At 41.4% G+C, this 27,677-nt stretch overlaps 1 protein-coding gene across 2 annotated transcripts in view; it reads left to right on the forward strand.

Annotated features, from left to right (window-relative positions):
- Positions 1-27,677, forward strand: part of grin2aa (glutamate receptor, ionotropic, N-methyl D-aspartate 2A, a) — a 203,492-nt gene that overhangs the window by 91,552 nt on the left and 84,263 nt on the right. For both annotated transcript variants that reach the window (XM_072442601.1, XM_072442600.1), the window contains exons 3-4: positions 18,711-18,877; positions 25,124-25,552. In XM_072442601.1, the coding sequence (XP_072298702.1) occupies positions 18,711-18,877; positions 25,124-25,552 (596 nt within the window). The remainder of the gene's footprint in view (positions 1-18,710; positions 18,878-25,123; positions 25,553-27,677) is intronic.

The raw sequence follows: 27,677 nt of genomic DNA on the forward strand, positions 1-27,677 counted from the left end.
ATTACTGTGCGGGGCCCTCACACCAGGGGCCAACCGGGGGCCACGTGAGGACGAGAGAGCGGCCCTCCGAGTTGTTTGTCAGGCCCCCGAGCGCCGCATCAGGCCGTGAGTCACCGTGTTTGCCGTCACACACTTGGCTGTTAATGACATGACCATTTGCACTTCGGCTATTCTTTCTCGGAGTGCGGAACAGCTCATTAGTGCGCTTTTGAAAATCCTAATTTATTCCACAAAATTAACTGTATAGAAGAAAAGCGCTTTTATTCTAATACAGGCCTGTTATGTATTCATAGCACTTTGCGAGGTTACAATGACTTTCATGCATCGGTAACTGTGCTGAAAGCAGAGACATCTACTAAGGCGTTGGTCCTACTTCGCAATGGTGATGATAAAGTCCAGCCAGCTGTCATTTCACTTGAAAAGCATACAACACAGTCATATCGCACAATGATAAAGAATAAACACAAATGCAATCACAACTGACCTCTAGTGATTGGAAATTAGTACTTTTGACCCCATCTTGCAAAATCTATATTTTAAAATGGTGAAAGGAGGACTATTTAACTTAGCTCCGTAGCATCATTAGTGATACGCAGGAAAGAAATGATCACTTTATTGCAGGACTCGTTGGGGCAGGTTTGCGCTGCACATTTATCTTTGCATTTAGTCGCCTCTAAAATCAGTTCGTCATTTGGCTCATTACTCATTTGAGTTGGATTGTTATAAAAGAAGCAGCATTTTGTAGTTTAACGTGTAGAGAATATTTCTTTGTAATCATCATCATCATGATCTCAATTTACCTGCGTCTGCCTTCCTCCACGTCTGGTTCTGCACCGGCACGCTGTACTGATAGTGAGTGAGTGTGGGAGAGAGCGAGAGAGAGTATGGGAAGGAAACTCCCAGTTTTAAATAATTATTAGTCGTAATAGGCATTGCTCAGGTGTGGATCCTACATGTTGTCACCAGTTAAGAGCTCGCAGGTGCTTCTTCAGTCTCAAAATAGTAATCCAAATTCAATTACGTTTTTATAGGCCTAGATGTGGGTTGGGGCTGGTTGAAAAATAGATTCCATCGTTTGTGAGCTGGGGCGGGGCAGAGAACGCCTCAGACCAGCACATTACTAATTCACATGCAAGAATATTTTGGGAACATACACAGCTTCAGAACAGCTTTCTTAAACCAGGAAAGTAAAGCAGGGGGGACCAGTGTGAGACTGTAAAGCACTGTGGTCATTTTTTGTTTTGCCCGAAAAGCGCGTTATAAATAAAGTTTAATTGGTTGATTGATTGAACTTATTAACACAACAGATGCGTGTAAAAGCATGAGATAATTGGTGCTTTTAATAAGTGAATGTTGATCACATATCTATGGTTATCTATGGGAGAGTGTGCATTGAAGTGTTTCCATTTATCATGTCAAATATTCTGATACATTTCCAATATTCCTTTTCACAAGAAACATATAAAGCATCAAATGGCTTTTAATTAACTGCTATGCTTCACTGCATTGCTCTCATCTCAGCGTAAGCTAATGTAAGAAACCAATCACAACTCCAGTGCCTCACACATGCCAGTCTAACATGCTGAATCAGCCTGGCACCCGCTGATGTCACAGAAAATTTGGGCCCCGGTCCGTCACTGGGCTCTCACAAAGGGCCAGCGGGGGCCATCAGCTCACTGTGTCAAGGGCCTTAATGCAGACTGGCACAAGTGCGCTGGCATTATAGGCGCACAGAAGGGAGACAGAAGCTAGCATATTGGTATTTTGCATAGACATATCCTGCTTCTATCTGGGTTTTCAGACTATGGCTGCGTTTGGGTGAATATTTCATGTTTTTAAGAATGAAAGTTGTGTGTGAGTCCAGGTTTAGTCTTGGGTTAGTCCTGAATCAGACCTGATCATAGTTTCAGTCCTTGTTTTATTGCTAAATATCTGTGCAATGTGCAATCGTAACAGTTTTATGACGACTTCAGCGGGCCATTTCTCTGTGATTTCTGTGTCTTTTGGATCATTTAAAAACTAAGATCGAGCTTAGATTCTTTGCTGTTTATACATGTCAGTGCACAGACACGTGCAGACCCGCCTCTGTGTGTCTCCTTTGCTGAGCTGAAAGGGAAAGAGAAGGAAAGGGCAGCACAGAAGCAAACAGACAGGAGGGGGGCTTTGATCCAGGTTTGTTACACTTGGCTTGGGTTAGCGCGTAACAAAATAATTAATCACGATTAATTAGTTGATGTGACAGGAACACGTTAAGGTGCCTTGCCTCAGTTTATAAAGAAGATGCCACTCACCAAACAGGAGTACTTTGGCCTGTTAAATATCAATTACCTGGATTTACACAGGTTTTCACACAGGTTTAGTGAGGTTGTTTGAAAGTCTCCTCTGCAATGGGCTTGAAGTCCAGAATCTCAGAATGTGTTCAGAACTTCTAAGATACATATGACAGGTTAGACTATCCATTTCATTAAATATGAGATTTTGCTGAACTTTTTAACCTATTTTTCTTCAGTTTTCCTAGACAATTTTGGTAAAGTTTATACTTTATTGTACAGCTGGCAGCCCGGTGTAAACGCTCTCTCTTCTTTCTCACACTTATTGTGCTTTATCTCCTATATTTTGTAAATATAGTAAGTATATTTTTTCTATTTTACTGTACGATAGGGACACGCGCTGGAATAGTTTTTTAATTCAACTGTTTTTGACTTTTTTCGGCTGGATTTGAGCGTTTTTCGTTGCGTTCGTTGTGTTGTTGTGACGTGAGCTAGCTCCGAGCGAGCCCACCAGCCCCCCCCTCCCCGCGCCCTCCGGCCGCGCTAAAGTACGGCGTGTCGTCGGTACACGTTTATATACACGTTTATATGAAAGAGGAACTTCACGAACGATCGGGACACGCACTGGAATCGCTTTAAATTAACTTGTTTTGACTTTATTCGGCTGGATTGAGTGTTTTCGTCGTGTCGTTGCGATGTGTCTTGGCTCTGAGTCCCCCGGCTCTGGCCCCGCCCCCCGCCCGGCGCCGTACCGCGTTTACACAAAGGAGGAACTCATGAAACTGCGGAGAACAGTCGTCTTACCCGGAGATCGTCACGTTATCCCGGCGGACATCCTAAGGAAAACGCAACGAGGCAGACGGGCTGGACGTAAACTCCGAGAGAAGAGAGGGACAAACAGGAAGTCGGTTCCCGCCGTAGTCATGGGTAACGTGAGGTCCCTTCAAAATAAAATGACGGAAATAGCGAGCCTCATGCGGTCCCAGAGGATTTATAGGGACAGCAGCGTCTTGATTTTCACAGAGACCTGGTTAACAGCAGAAATGCCAGACTCTATTGTAGGTTTGGACAATTTTCATCTGCTGCGGGCGGACAGAACGAGAGAATGCGGGAAGAAAAGAGGTGGAGGTCTGGCGGTGTATGTGAACACGAGCTGGTCCGAACACTGCACAGTGAGGGAGCAGCTATGTAACAAGGATATTGAACTATTGGCTATTGGCATGAGGCCATACTATCTGCCCCGGGAGTTCTCACATGTGATTTTGATCGCAGTCTATGTGGCCCCGTCTGCCAATGCTGAAAATGCTTGTAAAGCACTGCTCTCCTGCACTTGTAGGCTGCAAACACAGCATCCACAGGCTCTCTTCCTCATCTCTGGTGACTTTAACCACGCTTCTCCCTCTTCTGTTCTACCAACATACACCCAGTATATTACCTGCCCCACCAGAGAGAATAGAACATTGGACTTGTTTTTTGCCAACACCAAGGAGGCTTATTCTTCTTCCCCCCTCCCTCCCCTGGGCAGCTCGGACCACAACCTTGTACATCTGAGGCCTGTGTATGAACCCATCGTGCGCAGGCAGCCTGTGGTGTCCCGTGAGGTGAGGATGTGGTCTGCTGAGAGCGAGGAGGCTCTGAGGGACTGCTTCAGCACCACTGTCTGGACTGAGCTTTATGACCCACATGGGGAGGACATCAACACCATCACAGAGTGCATCACAGACTACATCAACTTCTGTTTTGAGAACATTGTTCCCTCCCGGACGGTGCGGTGTTTTCCAAACAACAAGCCATGGATTAACCGTGAACTGAAGGCTCTGCTGAAGGAGAAGAAGAGAGCCTTCAGGTCAGGGAACAAGGAGGAGCTGAGGACTGTGCAGAAGGAGCTGAGGAGGAAGATCAGGCAGGCTGAGGCCGGCTACAAGAGGAGGATGGAGGAGCAGCTGCAGCAAAAGAACATTCAGGGAGTGTGGAGGAGCCTGAAAACCATCTCGGGCTTCAAAATCCCCCCTGCCCAGACAGAGGGGGATCTACAGTGGGTGAATGATTTAAATGCTCACTTCTTGAGGTTTGATCGGTCACCCGCCCCTCCCCCTGCACAGCTGCATGCTCCCTCTTCCACAGCTGGACAATGCCCTGCATCTGTTCCTCTTCGCTTATCTGCCCCGGACCATCGGCTCCCCACTTCGCCTGGACTCACCCATCCCCCCAGCACACAGTCCCCCTGCCAACCACTGACTGTCACAGCAGCACAGGTGAGGAGTGAGCTGAAGAGGATTAAAGTGAGGAAGGCAGCAGGACCTGATGGCATCAGCCCCAGGCTCCTTAAGTCCTGCGCAGATGAACTGTGTGGAGTTGTGGAGCATGTCTTCAACATGAGCCTGAAGCTGAGGGTGGTACCACAGGTCTGGAAGACCTCCTGTCTGGTACCTGTGCCTAAGACACCGCGCCCCAAAGACCTCAACAGCTTCAGGCCAGTGGCTCTCACGTCCCACCTGATGAAGACACTGGAGCGGCTAGTCCTGGACCACCTCCGCTCCACCGTGAGCTCAGCCATGGACCCGCTGCAGTTTGCATATCGGTCTGGCATCGGAGTGGAGGACGCCGTCATCTCCCTGCTGCACCGCTCTCTCTCTCACCTGGAAAAGCCTGGCAGCTCTGTGAGGATTCTGTTCTTCGATCTTTCCAGCGCCTTCAACACCATCCAGCCGCTGCTCCTGAGGGACAAGCTGGAGACGGCTGGTGTGGAGTATGACCTGGCAGAGTGGATCCTGGACTACCTCACAGACCGACCCCAGTTTGTGAGAGCCCGGAACTGTGTGTCTGACACTCGGACCTGCAGTGTGGGGGCGCCCCAGGGACCTTTCTCTTCACCCACTACACTGCAGACTTCAGACATGACACGGACAGCTGTGTCCTGCAGAAGTTCTCTGACGACTCTGCCATCATCGGACTCATCACGGACGACGATGACGCGGAGTACAGAGGACTGGCGCAGGACTTTGTGGATGGACTGGTGTCAGCGGAACCACCTCCTCATCAACGCGGAGAAGACCAAGGAGATGGTGGTGGATTTCCGCAGACGCCACCCCACTGCCCCCTCACCAGTGAACATCCAGGGACGGGACATTGAGAGAGTGGACTCATACAAGTACCTGGGTGTTCATCTGAACCACAAACTGGACTGGACTCATAACACGGACGCACTGTACAGGAAGAGCCAGAGTCGGCTCTACCTCCTGAGGAGACTCAGGTCTTTTGGAGTGACAGGGCCACTCCTGAAGACCTTCTACGACTCTGTGGTGGCATCAGCCCTCCTGTACGGTGTGGCCTGCTGGAGCAGCAGCATCACAGAGAGGGAGAGGAAGAAGCTGGACAGAGTCATCAAGAAGTCCAGCTCCGTCCTGGGCTGTGCTCTGGACTCGGTGCAGGAGGTGGGGGACAGGAGGGTCCTGGCTAGATTCACATCTATGCTGGACCATGAGTGTCACCCCCTGCAGGACACTCTCTCCGCTCTGGAGAGCAGCTTCAGTGAGAGACTGATCCACCCTCGATGTGCGAAGGAAAGGTTCCGTAGGTCTTTCCTTCCTGCTGCTGTCAGACTTTATAACAAAAACTGTTAGTACTGAACACTCGCAATACTGACCTAACCATGTGCAATTCTGTCATATGTGCAATTGCTGTTGGAATTCATGTGCAATTCATGTGCAACCTATGTGCTGTCGTGACACATATTCATGTGCAATTACTGTCGTGATCACATTTATGTATTTATTTATTTATTTGTCTATGGGAGTTTTTATTTATTTATAGGAGATCTTCTACTGAAAGTGTTTTTCAGACTTCCTATAAGTGATCTGTTCTTCTGTATCTACCTCTGTATCTACCTGCGTTGCACCAATGAAATTTCCCCATGTGGGACAATAAAGGAATATCTTATCTTATCTTATCTTATCTTATGATTTTCTCAGCATCAAACTGCCACTTGACAGATGTACATGATACATATTTAACCAAGGGAACTACCCCACCAAAGTAAATATTAAACATACACATGAGCTTATGTCCTATGCACTTTAAACCTCATTCACTATGATGGTATTGATCTTTTAGAATGCCAGTTGCTATAATATACCTACTTCTACTTTGTTAGAGAACTACAAAGTCATCTACAAACACAAAGTGTTAAAAGGCCTCTACAATGTGCTGGCTTTGAACATGCATGAGTGAAGCACAAATCTCTACGCTCTTTTCAACACTCTCGCGGCCAGATACATAAGTGACCCATCTGCCATCGCAATAGGTACATTAGGCATTAAGGAGATCCCCCTTCGGCCCTGTAGCGCTCGTGTGTAGAACAGTGTGTGCACGATTGTGTGTTTGGGGAGCTCACCGAGATCGGCCGATGGCTATGTCCCTAAGGTGCTGTCCGTCTGCCCGACCAATGAAATGCAGCCAATTATACTCTGCGGGCCTTGCTGGCAGCCAATCCAATGAAAATGGACAAAGCATAAAGGGCACACCAGGGTTTAAGGGCCTCAGCATGTCCATGATACTTTTGTTAATGTGATGAACTAGAGCAGTAACTCCACTTTCTACCCCAGATTTATCTTCTCTACCTCCCATTTTGGATGTCGTGTATGTATTGTAGTAGCTTGTAATGTGACTTAACATTTTGCTATAATTGTTGAACTGAAATTGTACTTTTCTTTTTCTCACATTTTATTTTCTTATTGGGGGGGAAATGGGGTGGAGCTATGCTATGGCCGCTTCAAAATCAGCCAGTAAAAAGTTTACATCCAATCCAATCCCAACCGGAAGACTGAAAGATCTAATATTTATTTATTTATTGCAAATGTGGTATTGAAACTAGGGATGCACCAATATTGATATCAGAAAAATCAGCTCGATCGATAATCCTCCCATGAGATCGCTTCTGTCGATATTCTGTCTCGGCCAGTAATTGGATGTACTGTAAGAGGAGATTTTACTGGCTGATTTTGGCCCAGAACATCTTGGAATGTCTTAACGTTTAATCATACAAAGCTGTTCAATATTTGAAGGGAAAAGTCATCAGCACTTAAGGGTTAAGGCATCAGCACATATGCCAGGCTCCAAGTGCAGCCGGCCAGAGTGTCGTGAGTTCCATTCCATACTGCATGTCCTCCCTTCTCTCTCATCCCCCATTTCAGACTCACTTGTCTCTTCTAATAAAGCCTTCTGGCCAGAAAATTCTGAAAAAAAAAGAAATAAAGTAGCCGGACCGACTACCTCTCACATGTTGATGGTACATGTTAGCTAATTACTCTGTTCTGTGTTTGATTGGCTTTATCCGTGTAATTTGTAGCCTGAAGCACATTGTTGACATTTCAAACTACAGATTTTGTCAATGGTGTTATAGTCTAATGACAAATATAAAAGTCTGCAACTAAATAATTTGTTTGCACCTGACATTATAAAGAAGAAAATCAAGTAAAAAAACAGTAGTTGAAAAAGAGATAAACAATGGGAACGTAAACATTTATCACTGATTCAGACACAGAGGAACTGATTACCTTAATGACCATAAATAATATGTTTCTGAGTCCATTTGTTGAGTAAATTAATTGTTGTGTGCCAAGTTGAAGTGTCCTTTATCTCCCCCTGCCATTTGCAAACAAAGCTAAGCTGAGCAACAACAAAGAAACTACTTTCAGTTTCTATTTGAAGTCAATCCGAGCAAAACAACAGCGCCACGGACAAAAAATATGAAATAAATAAATCATAATAATTATAATGTTGAGGTGCACACATAATCCTGCCATGCATATTCCCAGCAATTTCACTTTGTCCTGCCACGGGAAATGGGCAGATACAAATTGCAGTGAAATCAGTTCCGGGATCCCTCACGACCCTGCCAAATGCTAAACTCCCAGGTCAGGCTGCATAACGGGGCTTTACTCCGTGATTCCCGGCTTCTGTGAATGAGACAGAGGCCTCATCATCCTTCATCAGTTTCCCTGCTCCTCATGCTGGGTCTCTATGCGCCGTGTGACGGGTGGGTGCTTTCTGGGTAGTTAGTGACGCCAATAGCAGCTGACTGATGCCTCTCTAAAAGAAAACTCAGAGCGCATTATGCCGTATTGATCGAGCCGACATAACTGCACCATATGTCATATCAGGAGAGGAGGGTCGTGTGACAGAGGGGATGTCCTCGAGCGGGGGCGAGTTTATTCAACGCATGAGCTAAAAATAGAATGAATAAATGATAATAAGCGGGACTTTTATTCTGAGCATTTACATACATTTTTAACTTCAACTAAAATAGCCTTATAGAATTACCTTTGGGCCCGTGCAAACAGGAATTCTGAAATTGAAGTGACTTTTCTAATGTGCCTTGTTTCCCCATTGTAGAGACACAGGTGATTTCAGACCATAAAAGGGCTATTCAAATCCCAGGTGACATTATAACAGAACAATAGCCCTCATTAACTGGGTCAAACCGCTGAAGCATTGTCATGCATTATCATCGAGCCTAATACTCTCCACAAAACACCACATTAAAACCAAACTGAGCTCCCATCATGCAACATGGCTTCACCTCCGCTGGTCTCTCTGGCCTGGTCACAGCTCATAAAGTCGAGAGATACTTTTCGTTTCTCTGTCCTTGTTATGAGTGACACAGTTCACGAAACATGAAGCTTTTAGAATGGAATGTACCATGCTGCAGTCTAAAAAATAGTTAACCCGTAAGTGTTTTGGGTGACTGGAAAGATTAAAACCAAGAAATAAACCAAAAAAAAGCATGTTTTTCATCATTTTGGAGATTCTTTTTGTGCTGAAAATGTGAGAAAAGCGTGCATTCTTACTGGGAGCGAGCTTGCACATGTCTATTCAGCATTCAGTCAGTTTGTGGTGTTTGTCACTGCAAGCAGGGTCGCCTTTCCACAGATCGGGCCCGTGACTCGGCCTGGAGGCGCCATTTGCTCGTCTCCATGGAAGCAGATAAACTCCATACTGTCTCCGCCCAGAGACGAGCAGCTAGCGAAGCCTCCACCAGAAAAGTTACACGGTGCACAATTAGTCTAAAAGGCGGTTCTTTAAAAGTAGATCTCCAACTTGGATTAAACAGCAGATCCTGAGCGAGTCTGTGAGGTCAACATTGCCATTATTTCTACTGCCACTGAAAACTCGGTGGAACTCTTTATTTCTTTTCATTGAATTTGGACAGTTTCTCGGGTCAGAGAGGCAAACAAGGAAGGTGATTATTATAGATGTGAAAAACAAAAACAAACCATGAAGAAAAGGTGGCAGAGCGGAGAATGGGAGAAACTGTAAAAAAAAAAAGAAAAAGGGGGAAAAAACAATTGAAAAAAAGCTATGGCCGCTGCACTGATGACGGCAATATTGACAGCGCGGGTAATTTTGCTAATGAGAAGTTTATTATAGGAACCAGGAAGCAGTAATGATGACAACCTGTCTCCTGTAAATTAAGCAATGTAGTGTCCACAACATGGCATCTAGGGCTGGGCAAGTCATCGCTCTTTTTCTTTTCTTCTTTCTTTTTTCTAAGGATCTTTTGGGCTTTTCAGACAGGACAGTGTAGCATGAAATGGGGGCGAGAGCAGGGAGGACATTTAACCAAAAATGTCAATGTTTGATTCCATTTTACAACATAAATGATACATACTTTGCTCTTAATCTGTGCACTTAAACACATTTTTTTTATTTTTATGACTTGACTGAGCATTGACTGTTGACCCCTCGATTAAAAAGACCCAGGCACGCCATTGGCTGTTAGAAATGACTTACGTTTGATTAATTGCACAGCCCTAATGGAAAGCAAAAATGTGTGCATGTGGGTGTGTGTATTTTGCAATTTTATCAACAGTCTGCTGCGTATTCACATAATTAGCTTCATAATTAAATGTACTTACAATGAATAGTAATAGATTGTTTTCACTCAGGAGGTTAAGTGTTTTATAGTGTTCAGATTGGTGGAAAAAACACTAAACTAAACAAGCAAATTATGTTTACATTAATCAGTAGTAATTCGTAAGGTATAATTTTTGGATTTTAAGTTATAAAATAGGATCAAATGTTGCAATATGAATGTATTTTGTGTCACTGTTTTGCAAATACATTTCAGTTTGGATTGTAGTTCACTGGGGTAAATGTTTATCTGTTATAAGTGACTATTAAAAATGAATGAATTGGCTTTTCTGTTATTTATGCATTTATTATTCATCAAGAATTCTATAGTCATTTGTCTGTCTGCAAAGTCATGTTGTTTGAAGGAATAAATGTGACTGTTTTGTGCCAAATGACAAGGTTTGAAAGTATTTTTTTTGCTTTCTGTTCATGGAATTGTTCAAAAATTGAGATCCATCAGTACGAGTAAAACGAATTGTGATTTTTAGTTTTTTGACATATTACCCAGCCCAAGTTTCTCACTCTGATGTTGAACCATGACAAAGAAACAACTGTCCTCTCTGCTATTTCTCATAACAACCACATAAAAACACACCATATGGCACCCAAGGATCACATTTTTTGTTGTTTTTTATTTGATAACATGACATGGTTATGAATAGTTTTTTCCTGCAATCGTATAATTACCATTAAACAAGAATGTCGGTACAAACTATTTTGCACAGCACTAGCCGCTCGTTCATTGTCTTCAACGCCACCAGTTAAAACTATGCAATTAGATCCAGATTGCTCTTTTTATGAGCTAACAACAGAAGTTTAAAGATGATTACTCGGATTACACAACCACTCGTTGCAATCAGATTTCATGGAAGTTTTCTTGTGCTAACTCAGTGTGTTTGCATAGTCGAGCTAAATAAATGCGTCCAATACAGCCATTACATTACAAAGCTGTCTTTTTTTGTCGAGCTTTTAAACTGTGTTATTACAGTTGTATTTAGCTTCCTTCACGTTGTTTAGAAAGCCCTCTTACTCTGAGCCTCACAAAAACACTTGGTTTCAAATTTCTCAGATTGGTGTTTTGCTATGGTTTTTATTCTCATCATCAGCATTTATTTAATTTAATTTATTAATTTAATTTCATTAATTTAATTTCATTTGTTTCATTTATTTCATTTTAATTTAAATGATTGACTTGTAATATAATAATGTACATTCTTGCACTGCAGTCTTGGTTAATCAGATTCAGCCAATAGGACTTAGAATAAGACTTTCATTATTTGAAAGAGATGAAGTACCTCAAAACTTTTCTTTGAGTGCATATGTGCATACATATCTTTCCTTCACTTTTTATTTGGGCCACATTCAACCCCCATTCTACTTTGAACTCTCCTAATTGGCTCGCCTCGTATTCTTCCACTTTTAGCTCGGAGAATCGCAGTGGGAGGTTGGCAAAGCGGAAACTGTGCCAGTTAGTGCTATTATTTTATTTTATTCTCATTCCATGCATTTTCTTCGATGTAGACTTGGCTCGATTATAACAGCCTTTTGTTATATATTCAATGTCTAACTAATGTTCATATGCATATTTAGCATGTTACTTCCCATTCCTGTTACTTCTCATATTTCCTATTACCCTCTTACAAAATATGTGCCTTCATGAACTAAACTGGGTCTAAATCATTATTAACAGGACCTAATAACTACTATACAAGGACTAAACCTGCACTCAACTAATTCTTCATAGAGCTAAACTAGTACTGCATTTTCACTATAAACAGGACTCAACCAAGGCGAAAACGAGACGAAAGTCATTTTAAAAACGAGACTTAACTCATGTTAAACGAACACGAACTGCCTGAAGCGTTACAGACACCATCTACCACAAGTCACACTTGCGAGACAGAATCATTACATCGGCTGCGGTCCGTTTTGTCCCAGTGCTTCGTTGCTATTTGTTGCTTGTTTGTCATTTTAACTTCCACACACAAATCTCTCCCTCTTTCATTCTGTCTGGCCACATTAGACAGTCAAACCTCTCGCGTCTTAATCGTCCCGTACGTGTTTACGTTGACACAAAGCCTTCCTGCCGTTTCCGCTCGTCTCCGGCGTCGTACTAATCTTTTGTTTAGTCGCTTCTATTTTTACCTCTGCCTGTTTATATTTAACTTCTGCCCACCGAGGGCTTTCTGTCACATCGCTGCATCGCTGCATCTCCTGTGTGTGTGTGTGTATATGTGTGTATGTGTGTGTGTGTGTGTATGTGTGTATGTGTGTATGTGTGTGTGTGTGTGTGTGTATGTGTGTATGTGTGTATGTGTGTGTGTGTGTGTGTGTGTATGTGTGTATGTGTGTGTGTGTGTATGTGTGTATGTGTGTATGTATGTGTGTGTGTGTGTATGTGTGTGTGTGTGTATGTGTGTATGTGTGTGTGTGTGTGTGTGTGTGTATGTGTGTATGTGTGTGTGTGTGTGTGTATGTGTGTGTGTGTGTGCATGTGTGTATGTGTGTGTGTGTGTATGTGTGTATGTGTGTATGTGTGTGTGTGTGTGTGTGTGTGTATGTGTGTATGTGTGTGTGTGTGTGTGTGTGTGTGTATGTGTGTATGTGTGTGTGTGTGTGTGTGTGTGTGTATGTGTGTGTGTGTGTGTGTGTATGTGTGTATGTGTGTGTGTGTGTGTGTGTGTGTATGTGTGTATGTGTGTGTGTGTGTGTGCATGTGTGCATGTGTGTATGTGTGTGTGTGTGTGTGTATGTGTGTATGTGTGTGTGTGTGTGTGTGTGTGTGTGTGCATGTGCGTGTGCGAGTTGTTTGTACGTGCGTGTCAAACCAACAGACAGTTTGTGATGCTATCAGCGGATATGAAGACTACTATTTATAAATCTCCTCTATCGCAACTTCGACACGCCGTCCTGCCTCGGGAGCTCGGTGTACGTCACTGTCTCGCTGCAAAAATAAAGCCTACACGAGTTTAGAGTTGTAATCTTTCATTTTTTAGTTGAGATCACTGAATTTATTTAGTTTGTAGGACTAGATTGTGGATCAGTTTCAAGGTATTTCGACAGGCTTCAATATTTTAGTCTCATATCAAGAAAGAAATGTATATATTATTGTAACATTACTCCATTTAAATATTCGATGTTGAATGTAGTAATGTAATGTATAATTCCACTTGTCTCAACATAACATTTTTGAATTTAAAACGTTAGTCAACAGTTCAACAAATCAAAAAATCTACACCAACAATCTAAATTAGTCTGAATTTCTCAAATATCCATACGCATGTACTTGTTCTCTTTTTGCAGTGAAGAGGTAAATTTGGGAGCAGCACAGGGGCTGGCGAAGGCGTCAGACGGAGCTTTGTGTTTATGCGCCGTGAGGCTCGAGGTGCGAGTACAAAACAAGGAACATGTCACACTCGAGAAGGGCGAAATGAGGCTGGATGATCTGATGTAACAGACAGTGAAAGTGGTGCCAATTACATAAGGCACGATCACACAAATCATAGACACAATACTTGGCTGTAAAGTGAAAGATCAGGTAAATGAGGCGTACAAGAGATAAAACTAAGTACACGAATAAGCCACTCATAATTGTCTGTTCCTGGCCACTACTTCCTGATTCTCTTTATACATTCATTAAAAAAAGCTATTCAATTCCAATGATTCTTCCCATGCTTTCTTCCTGCGGGCATCTTTGACAGATGTAAACAAATATTATTTATCTTTATTATTAAATGAGCATCTGTTTGATTGCGTTCTTCAAAAGCCGTAGGTGACAAAACGGGAGATCGAACGCACAAACACAAAGGAATAAGTAAATGTGAGACGTGACCTGCAATTACATCTGGGCTGTTTTTTCTGAGAGGAAATGAAGCAAGAACAATGACTCACATCAAACGGCAGTAGGTCGGCTATATTTATCAGTACAATTGTAATGCAATTGAAGTTGTTTATTCAGATAACTTTCAAAAACGGTCCTAGATATTACTGCTGAATTAAAAAAAAGGTAGATGAAACCATTTAGAAAGTAGATCACTTTGAAAATACTGTAAAAAAAAGCATGGATCCTGTTAAAATCTTGCTAAAAGGATTTATAAGCAACTATAGAATTATCATCGCAAAGACTTCGCACAATGAACAGAAGGAAGGTGAGAGATGAAGACCGATGAATATGAATATTGACATTTAATATTGAAAATGAAAAATACATGAAATCTATATATCGTGCGTGATTTTAGCCGTGCACCTGCTGATATCTACCCAGTTTCATTTACTACTCCCGCGTCAAGTGAGCCCCTCGCTGTGAGATTACAGCCGAGCAGAGTCTAGGCTGTCAATCACGGATTCAAAACGCTGCCTTCTGTGCCTCTGACTTTCCCCAAACTGTGTCTTGCGTGTGAAGAGTGGGGAAAACGCAGCGCCGCCAGCGTGCGCCGAATGCAATGAGTTTCCTCAGAGCGTGGAATGGATGACGCAATTACGAGGAAGCTTTTCGGGGATTCGATGTCGGCGTCTGGATTCAAGTTCGGTCGGAGCGTTTTGACGTGTGCGGGGGGACGTTTTGTTTTTCCCACCGGCTCGATGGTCGTAGTTGTTGGTTGTTATTTGCCAGTTAACCCAAGTGTGTTGCCTCTTTTTTGTTTTGTCAAGAATGCACCGGAAATATATCAATACTGCAGCTTAGAGTACATGTACTTGCACTTGTTGTAAAGCTTTATTGTAGCATGCTGCAGTCACATTATTTAATTAGTTATTTGTTGACGCACTATTCTTTTTCAGATTATTTTTCATATTCGTAATTATTAAGGCATTTTCACTTTTTCTGTCGCTTTAGGAAGTTAAGCAATATACTGTAGATCTGTCTTGCATCCACATTTTATTTTGTACACTGTTGCTTCTTAATTCAAGTTTCACATAGTTTCCCAAAATAACACAAATGCTGTGATAGTTTTACATCCAGAAAGGTTAAAAGATAAAGATATCGTCCTACTTTTGTGTCCATTTACCTCAAGACAACAATGAAAAACCGACAATGTTCTGTCCACTTTCTAAATCATTTTACATAATCGATAAAGTGCCTTGAGGCGTTATATGTCTTTGCCATGATCCAGACAGAAAGTGGCATGTCTTCCATCTCCCCTCTCTCTCTCTCTCTCTCTCTCTCTCCCTGAGCAGCGCTTATTTCTACCCGTTTAAATAACGAGCTTCACCGAGCGCCCCCGACGAGCATTCGCGTCCGAGTATTGAGCGAGCAGAACCACAAACAAAGAGCGAGGTCATGCATGCAAAAGTGCAATTACACAGCGTTCATACTATATATACACTACTACAACTACTACGCTTGGTGGATGTTTCCCCTTTTGACCCATTTCTAAATCACATTATTTCCATGACAACATGGATGGAGACTGTCTCTGGGCTATTTGCCTGTCACTTTAAGAACATTATTGACGATGGCAAACGCTATGAGATCGTCATAAACATCATCATATAGTTGAGTTACTCTATGATGAGTCGTGTGAACGGGCTGTTGGACTTATCCTGCTTTTACACAGCACTTTACCATCAACATGTTTACATAGTTTGCTAAAGGCAAGGTTTTGATTTCGTTGTAGATAATTTAGTCACAATTATCTATTATCTGGAGGGAAATCTGAACGGAATTGTTGCTCAAAACACTTTATTAATAATAACAATGAAAGTATGACATAGAGCATGGCGGTGGTTACTGATGTGTCTTTTCCTGTACTGTAGTGTAGTAGATGTAGTAGTAGCAGTAGTTTGAAGTGTAGTAACTGCAGTTGGAAGTGTAGTAGATGTAGTAGTAGCAGTAGTTTGAAGTGTAGTAACTGCAGTTGGAAGTGTAGTAGATGTAGTAGTAGCAGTAGTTTGAAGTGTAGTAACTGCAGTTGGAAGTGTAGTAGATGTAGTAGTAGCAGTAGTTTGAAGTGTAGTAACTGCAGTTGGAAGTGTAGTAGATGTAGTAGTAGCAGTAGTTTGAAGTGTAGTAACTGCAGTTGGAAGTGTAGTAGATGTAGTAGTAGCAGTAGTTTGAAGTGTAGTAACTGCAGTTGGAAGTGTAGTAGATGTAGTAGTAGCAGTAGTTTGAAGTGTAGTAACTGCAGTTGGAAGTGTAGTAGATGTAGTAGTAGCAGTAGTTTGAAGTGTAGTAACTGCAGTTGGAAGTGTAGTAGCTGCGCATTGAAGTGTTGTAGCTGTGCGTTGTTGTGTTATAGTATATAGCTGGACTAGCAATATCTATTTGTACTTCATGCTACAAACTAGGCAAGAGAAAAAATTGTATGTAAAAATCCCAATATATTTCAATTTTGCGTAGAAGCTGATCTAATCATATTGGCTATTTATATTCAGTCAGGCAGTGTCCAGATGACTACAATGGAATCTGTTTCAACAATTCTGACATTATTTTAAACTTGAGCCTGTTTATTTTGATCAATTTATATTTTACCATTAGTTCTTTTTGCAGAGAGGTTATCATAATACCGACACACGTTTGTTGCAAGTTTGTGACGGTCTCTGACAACGGCAATGCAACTTTTCCTTCTGATTCTATCAACACTTACCATAGCAACCAAGGCTTTGTCCCATATGTCTGACTTTAACCTTAAGATCAGTGCTTTGTCTCCGCCGTTGTTTTCTCCCTGTCTGTCAGCCTCCTGCTTCAAACACACACACACACACACACACACACAGACAGCACTCAGCTCTCTGCCAGTCTATCATAATTAGAGAGCCAAGAAAAAGACAAGCGGTGTCAAGATAGGCCATGTGTGAACCGGCTGACATTTCAAAGTACCACAAGATGCGCCCTGGGAGTACACACTAAAGATGCTACACCAAACATTTTGAAGTACAAGCTCAGCACTGTTTTTTTTTTTTTTTTTTTTTACAGTAGCGTAGTTAAAGGTGCACTATGGAACATTTCTGCCACCTGCTTGTCTTGTGAGATGTTAGTGCTTTGTCTGGAACGTTGCACAGCGTAGCATTAGGATTAGCTTGCATGTATTATGTTGTAGGCGTTTCATTGCAAAACGAATAATTTGAAAAACAAGCATCGTTACGGTGAGCAGAGTCACCCCTTCACAGATGTGTGCATTCAAAAATGTTGCGTACGTGAGTTTCCACAGTAAGTCTGTGATCTATAAAAAGAAAACTTGACATGGAAATGAGTCAAAAATTGTCCAAAAACTCAGATTTGAACTTTGAGGGTTTCAGAATAGACAGAAGGTGATCCGATCTAAATTAAGAGAAGAAGAGAAGTCTGATAAAGTTTGGTTTAGTCCGTACTTAAATTTTTAGCAATAATTCTACGTACATTTTATAAATGAGACCCCTGATATGGGGCCTGGTGGCGTGACCTGCTTGTCCCTTTGGCGAGTTTAATCCAGTTGATTTCAGAAGGATGGAAAAATAGGACCATAAAAAACATAAAACAAAATATATCTTTTGAATTGGAAAAAGTCCTTGAAATGTTGCGTATAATAGGAGGCTTAAACCCCTGAATACTGTGGAACTTTCTATATCAGAGCAATGGAGATCAGCAGGTGACGGACCCTTCACCCTGCACCAGGAAAGATGCACTGATAAACAGAGGGATGAAGTGAGGAGGGATTAGTTTGTTGAATGGATAAAATAGATCCAGGCAGATAAAGTCAGTCAGGTAAAGAATAATTCACACTATATTAAAAAAAATTAATTGCACAAAGAAACACTTGATTTTGGGTTGGTATCCATAATAAGTCTTAAAGTTACTTATTCTGCCTTAAACGGTTTAAATAATAGTGTTGAATAAAGAAGTTACCAATATTTCTCTACTACTCTACGACAATACAATACAGAGCCGTTAAAAGTATTGTTTAGCATCATAATTTATTGAAGTGGACTTAGTAATTGTTGTGAAAAGCCACATGCATATTCATCTTTTTATCATAAAAAGGGGAGTGAAAGAACATGTATGTGCATCTGTGGAGAGCGTTCAGAGGCAGTGGTACCATGATTGGTGGACAGTGTTCGATGGATGATATAATACAGAAATGAGGAAAAAGTACACAATTGACTCTCCCTCTTCATAATACCTACTTTTTCTGTTCTGATCTGAACTGCCGCTCACTCAATACGAACTCATTACAACTCCTGCGTAATGAATGGAGTCATTTGTTCACCTGTAATGGCGCTGGAGTTCATGTATAGCTTTGGCTAAATTAAGTGGCAAATGATTGTGAGTCGGGTTTAATGGAGTGGCCACAACGGACTCCAGAACGAGCCCTACACGGAGCTCTGCAGCGCGCCCAAGACCGCATCAATCCAATTTAGGCTTAATTGAATTTTTCGGAGCCCCTTCATCCATATATTTCTCTACAAGAATCTCATTAGACTGAGACTCTGTGCCAAACTTTTTAATGTCTTCATGTTGATTGATTTTTCTGGAGATGAATGAGCTACTGCAGTGATATGTAAAAAGAGAGCCGTGCAAACAAGCTGATATGGATATATCTGTTTTCCTTGCAGGATGTCAAGTCAACGTTCTTCCAGTTCGGGGCATCAATCCAGCAGGAGGCGCTGCTCATGCTCAACATCATGGAGGAGTACGACTGGCACATATTTTCCATAGTGACATCCAAGTACCCGGGTTATCAGGAGTTCATCAACATCCTCAAAACCACTGTGGATAACAGGTAAAGTCAAAACGGATGTAGTTGTGTAGTAAATTAGAACTTCTGCTGGGATCAAGATTCCCCCGTAGAAGTCATAATAGTTAGTCATAATCTATTATTAATATTATTTGCATACAATTCCAAGAACAAGATCATGGATATAGCTGGACTTAAAATGATTGGTAATTCTTGTAAGTGCAGAGTAAAGATGATCAGGGAATTATTAGGGAGATATTAATGCAGATCTTCAAAGTATAAACACTCATAAAGGGTTAAGCCATTTTCTCTTTTTCTCTCTCAGGTATCCAAAATGTATTAATTGCCAGTTTTAGATTTTAGGCTATGTTAAATGTGGCATTGCAATCAACAATGAGTTAATTAACTGCTATTAAGTTCAAGACTTACAATCCAGTAACCATGTTGAAATGGTGTTCCTCTGTTACTCAACACATTGTATTTTAATTGATTCATGCATGTTTGAGTAATCCTGTAATGAAGATCTGTTTCCACCTACCCCCTATCTCCGCCCACATCTCTGTACTAAAAACAAAAACTTTCAAAAATGTCACACAGCCATTTTTCAGCAGTATTACAAATGAATGAGGCTGCTTGCTTCGATGAAATGTCACTATGAAGAGTTTTTGAACAGATATTAAACAAGTGAATCATCCCATTTCTATTATTAATTGTATGTTAACGTATGTTATAGTTTAATATTAAATACTTGACAAAAATGATAATGTATCTTCTTTAAAGTTGAAAATTATGGAGACACACAATATGGTTAATGTGGCTACATTGCTATTATAAATAAATGCAGTTCATTCCATTAACTGATTGCACTGCCCTCAGTCCAACATAATTATTTTGCTCAATTGCTCTAAAACCTTCATGCAAGACCAAGAACACCATAACATTTTGTACACCTGATTGTACCAAAGAAAACGACTCCTACCACCAACATCGGTTAAACTTTAAATGCCGGTTTATGCGCCCTCAGTACAAAGAATCCTGCACAATACTGCAAAGGTAATAAAACCCCCTCAAAGCCGTCTTTAACCATCTTTCCTTATGGGAACTGTTCAAGTCTATCTGTATTCTCCTCCATTATCTGTGGTAAATTTCCCTGGAGAGCGACCCAAGTTTACTTTTAGCTGCATTACCCCACTGTTACATGTCCCTCCTCCCCGTACTACCACTACTTTTAACTGTGACGCTGTTCAAAAGGATTCCATCAGCGCTCCTGAAAGTGAATGGAGATGACAGGTTGCCGATGCGCCTCTACATCACAGGAGCAGAGGGGAGACAAATAGGCAGCGTCAAGTTATAATTTGAGCAAGAGATGTCAAAATCTGAAATACATGGGCGCCGATGTTGAGATGCTGGCAAGAGTTAGTGATGGAGTTTGATCTACTGAAACTATGAAGAGACTTTTTCATTAGCAGTTACTCAAAGGAGTCTCCCGCACCCCTTTCATCAGCCGTCTGTGTAAAGCTGACACTGGTAAAAGTCGGCTTTAAAGGGACTGCATATAATGCAGTATTCTGAGTTTTTCAACTACTTTATGGACACATTGCATTTCATATTTTAATAAATAAAACAGTATTGTATATGTATGGTAAATAAGCAAAAGTAATTATGTTCTGATTTCTGTGGATGCAAAACACTATGGGTTTCTGCAGAGGGCGCAAGGAAGAAAATAGAAATGAACAACAGGATAATTTAAAAAACGTATACTGCAAAGAACAAAAAAGTTAACAGTGGAAGTAGTAATAAGTTGTGCTTATTACTTAAACATAAAACAACAAAAACAGGGCTATAGAGCACATGCAACTGAGCTCGTATTGCTATGCCAGTTTCAATAATACATTGAAAAACATGGTCACAATAATCATAAAAATATATGATAATAATTATAATTGTTATTTATAAAGCACCTTTACATTTTACACATAACAATTACTTTACAGCAATACAATGTGCAAAATAAACACATCTTTAGACCCTTTCCAGTCATGCCTTTTGTCACTAGTGTGTCTGCTATATGTATTGACCCGACTGTAAAAAGAATAGACTATCATTTATGAAAGCATAAATCATAAGCCCAATTACCTGCAATTACCCGGTGTCGATTCCCCATGTCAGCTTTCACCCAACCGCACAGGCCATGTCATGGACAGACACTTTTGATTCAAATGAATTTCCATCATATGTCATGCAATCGACTACTCAAACTCTTATGGCCTTTTAACCTACGACTAAGGTTAAAAGGCCAGAAGAGTGGAAGCAGTATTGTACAGGCTGTCAGATATGCAGATGATCCGAACACAAACCCAGCATTGATTTGGTGTAATAGTGCAGCGGGTTTGGCATTAAGTAGATAACCAGACAGTCAGTTCAAAACTCATGCAAATGTACAGTATATCGGCTTTGTGTTCTCGGACTCTCTCACCACATGTTATAATACTGTTGATGTTGCAGATTGCGACAGGAAGGGCATCTGACATACAGATTGGCCATATTACAAATTTGCTTTGGCTACTTTGAGGAAATAACTAAAAAAACAGGAAATAAAAAGTCATTCAATGATTTTTACGTTCACTGTATAGAGGTTGAATATATAACTTTTCTGGTGTGGTATCTGCCATCTGCTTTTTCAGTAAAAAAAAAACCCAGACGATTTAAACAGCTAATGGGCAGTAAGAGTGAATTTAAGGATTAAAAGCAGTTCTACACTGGCGGGTCTTGAGGATTGTCTTGAACGTGGTGAGTGGTTGTGGTAGAGTTCTAGAGGGTTGGGGCAGCGATGGAGAAGGCTCTGTCTCCTCAGGTTCGGAGCTTGGTCCCACAGGGGAGGGACAGGAGGGTTGAGCGAGATGGAGATGAGGATGACTTGGAAGGTGTACCATAGAGAATGCTATTGCAGTTGTCAAGTCTGGATGTTTTGAACGCATGGATTAGAGTTTCAGCAGCAGAGGCGGTGAGTGATGGATGGAGTCGGGGAATGTTTTCGAGATGAAAAAAGGCTGTCCGGGTTATTTGTCTGATGTGTGATTCAAATGAGAGATTGGGGTCAAGGAGGATGCCAAGGTTACGGATGAGAGAAAATGGGGTAAGTGTAGATTTAGACAGAGATGGATTTTGTGAGGGTTTTTGAACCAATGAGAATAATGCCTGTTTTTTTTACTGTTTTGTTTGAGGGAATTGTGTGTCCTCCATGTTTTGATGTTATAGAGTGAGAAAGGAGTGGGTTGTTGTGTTTAAGGATGAAGTGGAAACGTAGAGCTGAATGTCGTTGGCGTAGCAATGAAAACGGAGGGAGAATGTACAGAATTAACAGAAGAGGACCAAGAACTGAACCTTGAGGGACTCCTTGTGACAGTGGTGCAGTGGAGGAGGAGCGTTTGTGGATGCTGATGAATTGCTGTCGGTTAGTGAGGTAGGACTGGAGCCAGGACAGAGCAGAGCCGGTGATATTTAGGACGTTCTTGAGTACCTTGAGTAGTGCTGCCCGTTTCCGTCAAAAGCAGAGTTCAGTACTGTGTTTCTGACGGAAACTGTACGGGAATGGTTCAGAAAGGCTGTTAGAGTTTAGATGGCTTAGTAATTGTGTAGCTACGATGCGCTCGAGGATTTTGGACAGGAAGAGAATGTTGGATATGGGTTGGAAATTTGCAAAGTTGTCAGGGTCAAGGCCAGGTTTTTTGATTATGTCATGCTGAGTTTCTCAAGAAGCTCTAATCCTAATATTTCCATTGTAGTCGTTTTCTAGCAAAACCATTAACATTGTATCATAGTGTGAATAATATTTAGCCAGTTTATCTGAATACAATAATGAGGCTGTCTAAACGCCACATTTACTGGTTGAAATCAAATTGTGCAAACAACTAATTTGACAGTTGCATTCATATATTTGTTTACCAACATTAACATATCAATAGCTCACGGAATTGTACTTTTGACCCAATTACATTTCTGCATGCTGTGTGACATACTGTCATTTGTGCATCAGTGGACACATTGTTTTGCTATTTTCCTTTATTTTTATAATACTAATTACAATTTCCCAATATCAACATGCCAAAACAATGCGATGTGTACGCTAAGATGATTTGTGGTTTTAATTACATTTTCCGTTGAGTCCAATGTCAAAATATGGTTGCGAGAAAAATTAAATCAATGGCTATTGATTTTTGTACTTAAGAATCAACAGTCATTCCTTTAACAGCTTACTAAATCAGCATCTTGACCCTTTTAGAGTGAGGGACCAGCATTAGTTGACCTTAGCACTGAAACAAGCCGTCTGCCTCTGCTTTTCACAGCTATTAGCATTCTCTTAGCACATAAGTATGATATGAATGATCACAGGTCATTATAGCTGCCCTTTCCTGCACCTGGGCAAAGTTAATAGTCTATTAGTAAAGCATTAACATCTCATTGGTGTCCTCCCTGTGTTTTAGCTTTGTGGGTTGGGCCATGGAGAACATCATCACCCTGAGAACAGTCGGGAGTTTATTAAGTTTATTGACTGGATTCACTTTGGTGCTTGGACTTCGGAAGTTATGGACAAGGTCAAGGGTCTAGTGCTGAAGGAAGTGCAGTGTTCGGTGGTTATTAGTTAAAATAATAACCACCAGTGTGTTTTTGTCTTAGTTGTTTTGTCAATTAATCGGACGGCTATTTAGTTATATTTTATTAGGATTATATGGATTTATATGAACCACAGTACAACAGAGAATGTATGATTTAGAGTTTTGGAGTTTAATCTGCCTTTTCACTTACAAGGACGTTGTCTACTAGTACTTCTCTGTATACTCATGGTTGGTTTTACTCGAGATCCTTGCAATTTTGATTATTTTTTGTTAGTGTGACATCATGCTAGTCCGGAGTCTGCTGTGATTGGTTATTCAAAGTGATGAAGTTTAGGAACAGGGTTATAATTTAGATTTGGAAATGGTTCATTGTTAAGGTTAGGTTTTGTTTTAGTGTAAGAAAAGGGTTATGGTTTTGGAAATTGGTATTTAAAGGTCCCATAACATGCAAAATCGACTTTTCAGAGCTTTTAACCTTCTTACATTGCTATTTGTGCTTCATATATGTACCCAGAGTGTTTTTTTGATTGATTCCCGCAGTTTTTAGCTATATTACATACATAGATATATCTCCTTTCCGCGAATCTCCAAACTCACGGGCGGTGGGGCAAGACCGCGTGATAAGGGCAAGCACGCATCACCATCCCCCCCCCCTCCCCCTCCCGCCTCCCGCCTGACGCCTCCCGCCCCCTTCCCCCGGCTCCGCGCTGCTGTCTCCCTACAAGCCCATTCCGGAGTTTTTCTGCTTCGATTTACGAGGAAACACGGCTCAAAGAGGCCCAAAACTTCATTAATGATATCGCACTCTTTACTATTATCACAATGGTGAAGGTTGATGTGGCAGTTGATGCAGCAACCGGGAAAATAAACGGAGAGAAGTTCTATCCGATACCGAAAAACCAGGAAATAAGAGCGCGATGGACATAAGACTTTTATATATATATATATATATATATATATATATATATATAGAGAGAGAGAGAGAGAGAGAGAGAGAGAGAGATCTGTTCTGCGCACGCTGTAGAATAAACACCAGATTTATTTAGTCTCAAAGTAGTGTTGATCTGAAGTTCTATCGTTTCTCACTCAGTCGCGCGGCAGGAGCAGTGCAGCGCGGAGCAGACAGCTGTGGGGCTACGTCACGGGTGGGCGGGGGAGCCAGATCGTTCTTCGCAAGGGTGGGGGCGAATATCAAACCAAGCCGTTTGCATTTCCAGGTTGGTGAGGGGGTCCAAGGTCTGGGTGATATTTCTTAACTATTATGTTAAGGGTGTTGCACAACCCTTATTATTATCAATTATACACTTAGGATAGACTACAAAACGTGAAAAAAAGCATGTTATGGCACCTTTAACATGCCACAGGTGTTTACACATCACCATGGCAATGGCTTCATTAGAAATTAACATCTCACAGTGTCCTTCCGGTGTGAGACGTGCAGAACCCTATGAGCAGCAGTGATGATTAGTTTGGAAAGAATACAAAGGAAGGAGATAGAGAGGCCGAGGAGGCTCATGGTTGTGCTGCTTGTGAGGTGGACATGAGCTTTGTTGGAGGATCGTTTGACACAGGAGAGAAAATCACTAATCATTATATTTCCCCTTGCCTGCACCAAAGTTAATAGTCCATTAGTAAAGCATTATCATCTAACTGATGTCCTCCCTGTGTGTTTCAGCTTCGTTGGCTGGGACCTGCAGAACATGATCACGTTGGACGCGGTGGAGGAGGACAGCCGCTCGCAGATCATGCTAAAGAAAGTGCAGTCTCCCGTGGTTCTCCTCTACTCCTCCAAAGACGAAGCAGTCATTATCCTGGAGGAGGCGCGGTCGCTTGGCCTGACCGGATTTGGATACATCTGGATAGTACCTTCTCTCACCACTGGCAACACGGAGATAACCCCAGAAGAGTTCCCGTCAGGGATGATTTCCGTGTCCTACGATGACTGGGACTACCCCATAGAGGCGCGGGTGAGAGATGGACTGGGTATTATCACGTCTGCGGCGGCGGCCATGTTGGAGGAGCACGGAGACATACCAGAAGCAAGGACGTCGTGTTATGGCCCCATGGAGAAGACGAATAAGCTACCGCCCAGCGCACTGCACAAGTAAGTGGAACTAGAATGATGTGCTGGTCTAATATGTCATAAGATCAAAAAGACAGAAGACACAGCACATGACACAGCACAAATACAAATTCTCAAGAGCATGTTTAAAGACTAATAACAATACAAATTTAAAAAAAAAAAAAAAATATATATATATATATATATATATATATATATATATATATATATATATATATATTTGTTCTTTGGTGATACTCATTGTTGTGATAGGAGGAGAAGTGACCAGGTAGTAACCTTAAGCTGGACATACACTTTGCAATTTTGTAAGATTTTAAGTCGTTCCAAAAGACCCCGAAACTCACACTGTGTAAATCTCATATGAGGAGGTCTCGAGCTCATGACGGCAGTGTGCCGTATATGTTTATCTGCTCATACTGTATGAGGGACATGAGGCAGAGGGGGGAACAGCACATCTGTTGTCCCACCATCTTCTCATACACGGGGTTCAAACTCCCAAAACATCATAGAAAATATTGGCACTATTAACTTTAGCAGTTCTTTGTTTAAAGTCAGAAGCGGGTCAGGTACTTGTTGCACTGGGTTTCACCTCTGTGTCTCGGGCTCTGCATGTAGCTGTGTTTTACCGTGTCCGCACCGCTTTCAAATCCCTACGGCTGTACGACCAGCAGCGTTCGTCGTGAAGAAGTGATAGCAGCTCGTAAACACACGACACAGACCCACGGAGGAGCCAAAGTTTGGCACAATTTTGAAATGGTCGTGCGACTTAAATTCATGTCACAATCTGCCCAAAAATTGCACAGTGTAAGCCCAGTTTTAGTTGTAGTTTACTGGTAATAACTGGCATTAACTGTATTAGTCATTGATGTAATGAGACAAATAAGTTGCCATCGGGCGCACTACACAAGTAAGTGGAGCTATAACAATGTGTGGGTGTTTGTTTGCTGTCTATAATGATCGACAGCGAGGGGAATAGAATTGCTGCTATTAATAATGGATGACTTCTTGTATTCTCAGCATCTAACGACACTAGCAAGTTTGTGACTCCTCATTGAATGTTGATTTTCAAACTTATAGTGGTCTTTATGATTAAAAGACTTAAAGTTTGCAGCAAGTTACCAGAAAGTACGGTACTACTAAGTTATTTACTTACTACTTTCACAGGAAAATTAGTGGGTGAAATAAATAACGTATTGAATAGGTTAACTTTGGTGTTTACTTAGACCTCAACGTGTAAATTCAGCATTGTCAATCAGCATTTTGTTGAGGAAAATATGATAGTGAAGAGAAAGAGATGGAGAGGCTGAGGAGGCTGATGATTCTGTTGGTGCTTAAGTAGTGGTTGGTCGCATATTGTTATTGGCTGATAGGAGGTGGTAGACAACGATGGAATTACAAAATGTCTAACCTATTCCCTATATAGTGCTCCATTTTGTTGTGGTGTCCAAATGTCAAAGGTGTCCAAAGGTGAGTGACAGTATTACACTCAAAATGCTGTATGCCACATTGCTTCTTGAAAAATAGTGGACAGTGATGGTCACTAGAGGGGTCATTATATACCATGGTGCACAGCAAATAGAATCCCTGTTTTTGTTGGAAATATAACTGATATGTAGTGGTGTAGAAAAGCAGACACACATTTGCTTACCTAGGAATACTATTTTGAATATGTCTTTCATTGTGACCATGAAAAAACACTCACACAAAGAAAATCATAGTAGAGTGAGGCTGGGCAAATAAGGATCAAATCTATTTTGGAATGTATAGAATCAATTAGAATACGTAATATCCTTCTTTGGGAAAACATAGTTATACATATGATTATTCTTCATCAAATTAACTTTCACACTTTTCCTTCCTGTTTTATTTTAGATTATTTATGAGACTAAAGTGTCTCTCTGAACCTCTCCAGTCATGTGTCATCATCAAGTTGTTCTGCGTGCTGTAACAGCAGCAGTGATCACACACTCAGAGCTCTTAAAACCACTCTCATGTCTAAACTGATCATTTAGAATGAAAACTAGTCAAATAAAACCTTAAAAAACCATTGTGTTTATTGCGGGTTGCGAGTGAAGTTGTCGAGCAAATATTTAATGATAAGGTTTGTCTTGAATGTTTCTAGAGCTTTTAACAGTCTGTAACTTTT

Source organism: Eucyclogobius newberryi, unplaced genomic scaffold, assembly GCF_026437365.1.
Source record: "Eucyclogobius newberryi isolate DKJ021-1_F unplaced genomic scaffold, fEucNew1.0.hap1 SCAF_13, whole genome shotgun sequence".
In the NCBI taxonomy this organism is placed as follows: domain Eukaryota; kingdom Metazoa; phylum Chordata; class Actinopteri; order Gobiiformes; family Gobiidae; genus Eucyclogobius; species Eucyclogobius newberryi.